Source organism: Hermetia illucens, chromosome 3 (assembly GCF_905115235.1).
Source record: "Hermetia illucens chromosome 3, iHerIll2.2.curated.20191125, whole genome shotgun sequence".
NCBI classification, from domain to species: domain Eukaryota; kingdom Metazoa; phylum Arthropoda; class Insecta; order Diptera; family Stratiomyidae; genus Hermetia; species Hermetia illucens.
In genome coordinates, this window is record NC_051851.1 from 51,342,201 (window position 1) to 51,353,068 (window position 10,868).

The window sequence follows — 10,868 nt, forward strand, 5'->3', positions numbered from 1 at the left end:
ATAATGTCATGTCCTAATCCACCGGATATTGAAACTATTGCACATTCTATCTATCCAAGGAACACTGTTTTTGCTAAACTGATCGAATATTGATCGCGCTCGCTACTTTGCCAAGATTTTCGCACAAATAATAATCCAAAGTCCCAAACTTTCATCAACTCTTATCTGGAATGTCAGCTAAGGTATTTTATGCCGACACTTTTTCATATGAAGAACTACACTGATGTACAAATCAGAAACGGGATAAGGTAGTAAAAGTCGAAAGTTTCCATAAATTAGGGAACATGAAGATCCTTCTTTTAGGTATACTATGCAAGGGAATCATTCTACCAATAAGGTTAATAAATGTAGGCTCTTACAGCTATATGGCCAAGGACGGTTAAGGAGTAGAAAGCTTTTGAGACAATGAACTAAAAGTACTTCTAGTTCCAGTGAAAAGAATAAGATAAATGCAATCTATTCAAAATTATAGTTTTTATTAGCAATATGTGCTTGTATAAAATAACGGTACTCTCCACGTTTATGATTTTAGGTGTCGATGATATGCAAATGTGTGAGCTAAGCCTGGAAGAAACCGGTCTAACACGAAAACGTGGTGCTGAAATTTTAGAGCATGAATTCAATCGTGAATGGGAACGTAATGGTGGCAAACCATATAAAAAGCTCGGTGCTAATTGAGCAAAGAAAAATTATTTAATGCATTTTTAGTTTAAGTGCCTTTCACTGCGTCCAATTTACAAGGAAATTTTTACTAGAAAAATACTTCAACCTTATACACCTATATCAAATAAAAAGACTAAATCAAAAAACGTGTTTAAAAGACGTATTGTATTATTTATTGCAAGGGCAACTTTTTAAAATGCTTTTAAATATACACGTAATTAAAGACATATTGACCCTGTGAATGTAAAACACTAGAATTACGCATAAATCATAACTAGAAGTGTTTCTACAAACTTCTATGCAATAAGCGCTAGAAGTGAAAATGTAAACGGAAACGGAAAGTCATTCCTAACAAGTATTATCAGAAATTTTTAAACATTGTTCGTATTCCCACGGAATGCTGGGTTAGAACCTTAGTTAAATGACTAATGAGCAGTAATACGATGTAATAGCATTTTGAGGAAATGTCATGTTGTTTCTATATTGACTTTAAAAAACTATCAGACATTTATATAATTATCGTACATCTTGCCGTCAGCATGTGTAAGATTTTCTACAAACTAAGAAATTCATCGGTTTTTAATATTGTTAGCAAAATTTTTCAAATGAATGAATTTTCCATATTTAAATGAATTATAATCATATATTTGAGAATTTTTAGAGTGTTACGATAATACGTATGCGTTGCCTATTTACCAGAATTATATGTGTACATTTTTGCACTTATATACAATACATTGTTAATGATAGATCAATCATAATGATTTAAAGGATGTTTTCCATATGACTGTAATATGTTATTTAGAAAAGGAGATTTATTTAGAAATATATTCTAAAATATACAATTGTCGAGCTATTCACCACTGCGTAACGGCAGCATGTTTCAAATATTTATATGATTAAATAGAAATAAAGGTGTGTGCACTTTGCTTATCTTAATTTTCAACTGTTGTTTTATTTATTTATCATTGACCGCTTTCCCGTTTTTTATGCCATCTTCTCTTAAGAAAATTTCATTTCAAAATTCTAAAAAATGTCTAGGGAGTTTTCAATGTAAACGAACCGTAAAGGGCTCAATTAATACTTTTCAAAAATGATTTTATTTCTTATATTGGGTGAAATGTAGGGGAATGAGGACTCAAAATGTGTGACCCCAAAAGCGAAAAGTTCTCGTTCTCAGAACCTATCATACCGAAAAATCTGAAAAAATCTATGGATAATCTAGGCTTCAAAATACAACCAATTTCGATATTTACTCAAATAAATAATAGCATTTTACCATATTTTAGAAATTTACCCGAAAGAATCCCTAAGTTCATTCTAGAAGTACAAAACTCGCGCTAACTGGCAACGGTATAAATAATAATATTCGACAATTCTGAAGAGTTTGAAGGCAATCCAACTATTATTAACAAAGTTTGGATGCAGAGTTGGAGTTTGAAGACATATAAAGGCATCTTTTGAATTTTTAGCAAGTGGAAAAACGTGCATAGAAATTTTCTGACACAAGATGAACACAAACCTTTATACTCAGCGTCGAACTTCCGGTATTCCAACTTGTTTTTAAGATGGAGCTACTTTAACTGCCATACATGTCAATATTTTAGTGTCAATACACCATTAGTATCTGCCTGGCGACTGCTTAAATCAGGCAAATTTTTACCTTTTGCCGCATTTTAATATGCATAGTGGTGTCAAAGGGTAGTATAGGTCCCAGGGCGAAACGTGGATTAGTACCCACGATGGAGCATAAAATCTGGGAAACGTCTGTTGAACCAAAACCAACACCTCTACTACCAAACCCTATCTTCCTATCTTGGGAGCTCTTTCTTAGCGAAAAGCTGGATGAAGGCGAGTCTCCCGCGCCTAAAAACGGGACAAATTGTATCAACTGGTCCTCCAGGTTGGGGGTTGGGTAGGGCTGACAACCCTACGCGGAAAACAACTTGTTGTTACTAAGCCACAACAAGAGCATCGGACTGGACGGATTACACACCGGCGAACTCGGCAATGACAAAGGAATAACAATTTGCGCATTTTCTCATGGAACGTGCGCTCCCTGTACAGAGATGAAGCTGCTGAGCAGCTAACCTATACCCTGTCCCAATATAGGGCTGATGTAACAGCGTTACAGGAGATGTGTTGGACAGGGATCGGTTTCCTGGAGAAGAGTCGCTACACCATATATTATAGTGGCCATCGGAGCTGCTGCTCGGAGTAAGTTTCTTAGTCAGCCAAAAAATGAAACCTGGTGTTATCGGCTTTGAAAACATAAGCGAACGGCTATGCACTCTGCGCTTGCGAGGTTAGTTTAGAAATATAAGCCTCATTAACGTTCACGCCCCTACAGAGGATACTGCAGAGTCAGAGAAGGATACCTTCTACGAGGCAGTAGAACGAACCCTCGAAGCCTGCTCCAGATATATCAAAATCATACTTGGGGATTTTAACAGCCAAGTAGGGAAGGAGCCCGTATTCAGGCGATACGTTGGTTCCCATAGCTTACACCAAAATACAAATGATAATGGACTCCGGATTATTCAACTGACAGTGGCACACGAAAATTTGAAGCACCTGGTTTGCGCGGAAAGCGGTCCACAAACATACATGGGCCTCTCCAGACAGGACCACTTTGAAGCAAATTGACCACGTGTTGATCGAACGCCGCCACCTCTCAGTCTTGATGATCACTATCTCTTGGCATGATGCTCCGGGCTCAAATAACAACACCACCCAGAATCCCCTCTGACAATCAGCTGAGAGTTAACACTGAAGCCATCCACAACACAGCCCTCCGCAACACCTATGAGAGGGAAATGGATGCCGCAATAACCGTAGTCAACAGAGATCCTGGGGGTGAAGCATCAACAAATGATCTTCACAACCACCTGAAGAACGTTATCATTGATACGGTCACAAAGATACTTGGCCCCAGCCGCAAAAGGAGTCGGAACGGCTGGTATGACGATGAATGTAAGCTAGCAACGGAATGGAAGAATACTACATACCGCGTAATGTTGCATTCTCAAAGAACGCGGGCACACGCAGAGACTTATTACGAACTCCGTCAAGTGGAGAAGCGATTTTTAAGACGGAAAAAGGAAGCCTGAGAGAACCATTAAGTCTGTGAACTAGAAAAGTACAGGGAGCAACCGCACCAGGCATAGAAGGTGGAAGTTTTACCAACAAGTCAGCAATGAAGCCTTATACACCTCGATGCTCATCCTGCCGAGACAAAGACGGAAATCTGATTTCCGACAGAATGGGCATATTGGAGTGATGGGTTGAGTACTTTGATGAGCTACTGAACAACCAGAACATCGGGGAGTTGGAGGTCCCGCCAACTAAAGACGACGGACAAATACTGCCATCACCAAATATAGGAGAAACAGTCCTTGCAATTCATCGGCTTAAAAATCATAAGTCGCCAGGAGCCGATGGAATTACAGCCGAATTGGTTAAATATGGAGGCGACCAATTACACCAAGTGGTTCATCAACTTGTGCTCAAGGTATGGTCCAGTGAATCAATACCTGACGATTGGCAACGAGGCATTATCTGTCTCATACGTAAAAAGGGAGATATCACACAGTACAGCAATTATAGAGGTATTACGTTGCTCAGTACCATCTATAAGATATTCCCCTCTATCTTGCTAGGCCGGATATCCTCATACGCCCAGAACATCATTGGCCCATACCAAAGAGGCTTTACTCCAAGCAAATTAGCATCCAGATCGAGCAAGCGGCGCGAGATCTTGGGCTGCACATCAATGAAAGCAAGACAAAATATATGGTGGCAACGTCAGCACCGAAAACCAACCAACCAACAACATCAAACCGCATTGGTCAAACACAAACACGAAGAAGAATAAGGATAGGAGAATACAACTTTGAGACCGTTGACAATTTCTCCTATCTAGGGTCGAAAATCACAACCGATAACAACTACGATGATGAAATCCGCGCACGGTTGTTGTCAGCCAACAGAGCCTATTTCAGCTTACAAAGACTGTTCCGCTCGAAACGTCTCACCATAGGGTCAAAGCTCTTGCTGTACAAGACTATGGTCTTGTATTCCTCGGAAACTTGGGTTCTTATCAAGAAAAATTGCGAACTCTTGGCCGCGTTCGAGAGAAGAATCCTCCGAAGAATTTTTGGCCCCCTACATGAGGATGGACGATTCCGTAGCCTACACAATGACGAAATCTATGAGCGATACCATGACCGTCCGGTTGTGGATAAAATCCGGCTCAATAGGTTACGGTGGGCGGGTCACTTAATCCGTATGGATGAGGATGATCCAGCCCGGAAAGTTTATAAGGGCAATATCTATGGTAGAAAAAGAAGACGAGGCAGACCCTGCCTAAGATGGAGCGATGGCGTAGGTCAGACAGCTTTTAGCGATACCGAATTGGTGGACCTCGACGCAAAACCGGGATGTCTGGAGTTCCTTATTAAGGCAGGCCTAGACCGGATACCGGTTGTTGCGCCGTTGATGATGATGATGATGATTCTATTGGCACGAAAATTAAAGAAAATAGGATTTGAAATTGTAGAGAAGTTTAAGGAGGATATTAAGCAGAAGTGGAAATCTATTTCGCTAAATTTTTGTGCAAATCTTGCTTGCTCGATACGTCGCCGCTTAGAAGCAGTGATAAAAGCAGAAGGAAATGCTTCAAATTATGTGTTTGAACCACATAATAATAATAATCGTTGGCGCAACAATCCATATTGGAGCAGAGCCTTGAAGTGTCTGTTAATTATGATAAAAATAAATTTGTCGGGAAGAAAAACCCCAGGGGATCGGTGGGCCCAATAATCATATCCGGAAGCGAGGGTTTCACATATTTAATCCTGGTAATGCTTAGACAATAGCTTTCTTTGTTCAAGGAGTTCCTAGCCCAGCCCTCGAAACATAACTTTACATAATATTTAAGGAACAAGAATGCATCGAAGGCTACAAGGTTGAAGTACTACCTATACGTTTTCACGAATTTTCTAAACACTTCAAATTTTGTGCACCAGCCCATTACGAATGGGTGTTTTGTAAGCATAATCAAAAGGAATGAATTCCAGTTTATGGCCAAATAAAAATACAACATTAATAAAACTTTAACTCTTTTCTTAAACTCCCAAAGCCACTGTGCCCCTAATTCTAGCACTTTGCCGACTATTGACTACTTCACACAAGCACATAATGCTTACTTTGGAAATTATGTCTCGCAAGTCTGATTTTGATTCTTCAGATAAAGTTAAACTAATGGCATAACTAGCTACTACTGAGAATAATAATTCGGTCATGCATGCGACAGTTCCTCAAAGGAAACGCGCGGCAACTCCAAACTACACTAATTTTGTCTAAGGAGGTGCCCAATTTAAGTAGATAGTCCCCTACCAATCTGAATTTGACCCACTGATTCCTAATTCGACCATCAATCTATTTCCACCGGAAACAGATGTCTTAGATTAAATATGTAAACGACACAGAAACTAAAATTTGCAACTGGTAGCGAGGTCGGTTAGCCCGTCTAGATACAATTCCTTCATCTCGATCATAAGCTCATTTTAGAGTGATGAAGGGAGGCTGTCAAATCATCATCTAGCGTGTCAAACCATCTCTGTTTCGGTCGGCCTTTGGCTCTTTCCTGTCGATTTCAATGTTTAGTTTAGCGCTAGTCAGTTCTCGGCAACGCGAATTACATGACCATGCAATCGAAGAGACAATTATTCTACGATGACTGCAATCACGTATTGATCCCTAACGTCCTTACTCTATTAAATTATAACAGTTTTCAAGTAATTGTTATATTTAAGTCCAGAATGGAGGTTGTCATGTATACTTCCACTTAGTTGAGGCACGAACCCACTACACGGGTTTTGCTCGCAGATGCGCCATCTCCAGTGTAAATTCGAGCTCGAATGGTTATTGTCTACGCTTACAGATAAATTTGGTTCGCAGTAAAGTAAATAGCGAATAAATGGCAAAGTACAGTTTTGTATTGTTGTTAAGAATAGTTGAATGTTGAATTAGTTTAGTAAGTTCACTTATTGCGTAAAATATTAATAACTTAAATATTTAATATATCATCATAAATCTGCTATTCATTGGCTAATTTATGAAACCACCTCACATGTGTCAGGTTGGCCGAGCGGTCTAAGGCGCCAGATTTAAGCTCTGGTTCCCGAGAGGGAGCGTGGGTTCGAACCCCACACCTGACAAAGGAGTTTCTTTTTCGCCAAATTTTCGCGAGTTGCGTTTTGCTAGAATTGTTCACTAGTGCGTTGCGTTATATTGAAGTGCGCTCATTAGACAGGTTTTAGGTTTTAAACTTATTTTTGCCCATATATACGTTTACAGATTCTTAGATAAGTAAAGCAAGTAAAAAACGAATCTTACAGGCTAACAACATTTCTCAAAACTAAATGGCCACATAGGGCGCTTGAAGCAAATATAATTTTTTAATTTTCTCTTTAGATTAATGCTTAACATGTTTCTTATTTTTTTATTAATAATTTGCACCGGGAAATGGTCGAAGACCCGTTACTTCTAGCATTGACCTCTTGGGTATAAAAAATACTCATAAGCTTTTTTTTTTTTTTATGGATGGATGTGGAAATCTTAGAAAGACGCTGCTGCGCCAGGTTCGTTATACCAGCTCGTCCATGTCACGTCTCCGTCGCGCCGCCTTCCGAGCTCGATCCAACTCCAGGAGTTTTGTCTGCACCACGGCTACTGCCTCATTTACCACCATCCAGTTTTCCTCCTGATGGCTTTTCGGAAATCCGCATTCACCTCGACTGGATTTGCCTTCCGTTTTTCGTAGAGCCAGTGTGCCTCGCTCGCTAGAAAATCTATAGGGATCATTCCTGCGATAACACACACTGCCTCCGTCGACGCCGTCTTAAATGCGCTGCACACCCTTAGCGCAATTGGCCGGTATGCCGAACATATCTTCCTCCGGTTGACAGCGTGGTTCAACGCTCCCGCCCAGACAGGGGCCGCGTATAGCAGGATCGACCTCACCACTCCCACGATGAGTAGCCTGCGACTATACTTCGGCTCTCCCACGTTAAGCATCATCCTTGCAAGGGATGAGCTGGCATTTGCTGCCTTCTCTCGCGCATAATCCAAGTGTCCCTTGAAACTCAGCTTGGCATCGATCATCACCCCCAGGTATTTGACAACCGATTTTGAGACGACCTCACGATTACCAACCCGGATGGTAACCGTGTTGTTCTTCCTACGGTTGGTAATGAGGACCGCCTCCGTCTTTTCGTCCGCCAGGTCCAGCTTGGCCATTCGTAACCATGACTTGATGGTATGAATGGCTTCATTTGCATAAAGCTCCACGTCCTCGGGATGCTTTGCAATTGCAACTACCGCCAAGTCGTCGGCAAAACCAATCAGCGTTGTCTCCTCCGGCACGCGAAGGCCAAGCACTCCGTCGTACATTATGTTCCACAGCAGCGGTCCCAATACAGAACCTTGAGGCACACCTGCTGTCACAATGTACTCCTTCTGTCCGAAAAGCAACTCTCGATGAGCCGAGCCAAGTAGCTAGGAACACCCAGTTTGGCCAAAGCGCCCTTAATCCAGCCCCAGTTGGCTGAGTTAAAAGCATTTTTGACGTCCAGCGTCACCAGAGCACAGCATTTCGAGCCAATTCCACGACCTTTGTTACTGCATCGACCGTAGAACGGGCTCGCCGAAACCCATATTGCCGCTCTGAAAGACCACCCGCAAGTTCGATTAACGGAAGCAGCCTGTTGTATATCACCCTCTCCAACATCTTCCCCATGGTGTCTAAGAGACAAATAGGGCGATATGAAGAGGGCACGCCGGGTGGTTTTCGAGGCTTCGGTAGCAAGACCAGCTTCTGCCTCTTCCACTGGGCGGAAACACTCCTTCCGCCATGCACGATTCGAATGTGCTTGCGAACCACCTTGGTCTGGCCTTGACCGCCACCTTCAGAGCTCCGTTCGGAATTCCGTCCAATCCCGGAGCCTTGCTGTCCCCAATACGTCTGCAGATTTCCCAAAGTTCCTCTTCGGTAACATCAGGGATCGAGAAGACGTCCTGCTGAGCTGCCAGTTGGGGTTCTCTTACGTCCTGCTCCTGCTGCTGGAAAAGAGTTGCAATTATTTGCAACAAGAGCCATGGGCATGTCACCTGAGGTGATTTTCGCCCGCGGATCTTCTTCATTACAACTTGGTAGGCTGTACCCCACGGATTCGTATTAGCCTCCATGCAGAGCTTCTGGTAGCATTCCCGCTTGCTTCTCCGAATGGCCTTCTTAAAGTTGCTTCGCATATCCCTGTATTCCTCCTCACGCTCCTGGTGCTCCGGCCTTCCCCTTGTCCTGTGGGAAAGTCTCCTCGCTCCGAGACAAGAGGATCTCAAGGCAGCGATCTCCGTGTTCCACCAGTAGTTTGGCCTCTTGCCGTGGTGCAAACGTCGTCGTGGCATCGTAGCGTCGCATGCTTCGGTTACACGCTGAGACAGCTGTGTGACCCTTTCCACCGCTGTTCCATCCGGATCATGGGCTCCCCCCAATGCGGCCAGGAATGTCTCCTCGTCGAAAGCTCCGATAAACCAGCCAACCGCCTTAGCCTTTCCACCTCCTGAGCGTCGTTGACTGCTTCCCCGGTTCCCAATGTGGAGGAAAATGGCCTGGTGGTCACTGTGGGTGTAGTGCTCACTCACTTGCCAAGCCATCCCCCTCACCAGTGAAGTGCTAACAAATGTCAGGTCAACGATCGAACCCGACCCTCTTCCTCGAAAGGTGGGCACGCATCCAACGTCGGCCAGCACGATGTCCAGCTCCGCAAATGACTCCAACAGAATTTGACCTCTGGTGTTCGTCGATCGGCTTCCCCACTCCAGTGTCCACGCGTTGAAATCGCCCGCAATGATTTTAGGGCTGCGGTCTCTAGCATCCAATACCAGACTGTTTAACATCTCCTCCTATTGTGCTAAGGTTGCACTAGGAGGAGCGTAGCAGCTGTAAATATGGACACCGTTGACCTTCGTCCTTATAAAACCGGCTGCCGGGGGGGGGGGGGCATTACTTCCTGAATGGCCTGTCTTCCGCACGCCCAGATTGCCGCGTTGCCAGACGCATCCACCGCCCAAGTCGCACCGCCGTAGTTTCTGTACGGCTCGCAAATAACCGCGACATCGACATTCGACTCTCGAATGGTTTGCGAGAGCAGGTCCTGAGCTGCCTCACAGTGATTGAGATTGATTTGTATCAATCTCATTTGCCTGTGCGGTTCAGCTCCCTCCTATATACCGGACATCTGCTGCTTCCCGCAATATGCCGGCCGTCCACGCCCTCTTTTCCACTACATAACATACACCGTGGATCTCCGGTGCAATCTTTGATGAGGTGGCCCTCATCCCCACACTTCCTGCAAGTCCTCGACCTATCATGCTGGCTAGTGCATGCCGCCGCAAAATGGCCAAAATCGAGGCATCTGTAGCATCTCTTTAGAGAGATTTGCTCCCTGAGCCTGCACACGACCCAACCTACTCTTACCTTGCCCGCGGTAATTAACTTAATAGCTGATTCCGCCGGCAAACTAATAATAGCGGTCTGTGTGCCACCATATAACTTCTTCATCCTTTTTATGGCACTCTGGTCTATATCGCCAAGGTTGAACTGCTGCTTTAGCGCAGCACAGATGTCCTCCCGTGAGGTGACTTCATCTAGGTCCTTGCATTCAACCACTATCTCCTGTTTCCGAGCTCTTACTTCAGCTTCCTCTCTAAGTACACTTTCCACCTTCCCGCGGAAGTTATCGGCCGACTTGTTGGCAGATTTACTTAGCTCCAGCATCAGATCCCCTCTTTGTGTTCGCCTGATACGGCTCACACATATACTTATAAGCTAAGACTAAGACTAACATCGAGCACGTATCCAGCCGTGAGGGATTTAGGTACAATACCTGTAGCTGACAATATTATGGAAACTACAACCACCCGCTCGAGACGCCAAATTTCTTTGATTTGCCGAGCCAGTGGCTCATAGTTCACCTTCTTCTCGACGTATTTCCGTTCCATGTTGCTATTATGGGAGATAGCAACAATAATATCCGCGGAGCGATCCGTCTTGTCAACTGACAGTACGTCAGGATTATTATGTGCAGTATGGCGATCAGTCAGAACTTGCCGGTCCCAATACATGCTGTAAGCAGAACTAT

At 43.7% G+C, this 10,868-nt stretch overlaps 1 protein-coding gene and 1 non-coding gene across 4 annotated transcripts in view; both read left to right on the top strand.

Annotated features, from left to right (window-relative positions):
* The window catches only part of LOC119650662 (myosin heavy chain 95F), a 125,859-nt gene extending 124,253 nt beyond the window's left edge, over positions 1 to 1,606 (top strand). For all 3 annotated transcript variants that reach the window (XM_038053602.1, XM_038053603.1, XM_038053604.1), the window contains one exon: positions 533 to 1,606. In XM_038053602.1, the coding sequence (XP_037909530.1) occupies positions 533 to 678 (146 nt within the window). In that variant the 3' untranslated portion in view covers positions 679 to 1,606. The remainder of the gene's footprint in view (positions 1 to 532) is intronic.
* A 5,194-nt stretch (positions 1,607 to 6,800) lies between these two features.
* Positions 6,801 to 6,884, top strand: Trnal-uaa. The gene has a single exon. It is a non-coding gene; the product is annotated as a tRNA-Leu (tRNA).
* Positions 6,885 to 10,868: the final 3,984 nt, after the last annotated feature.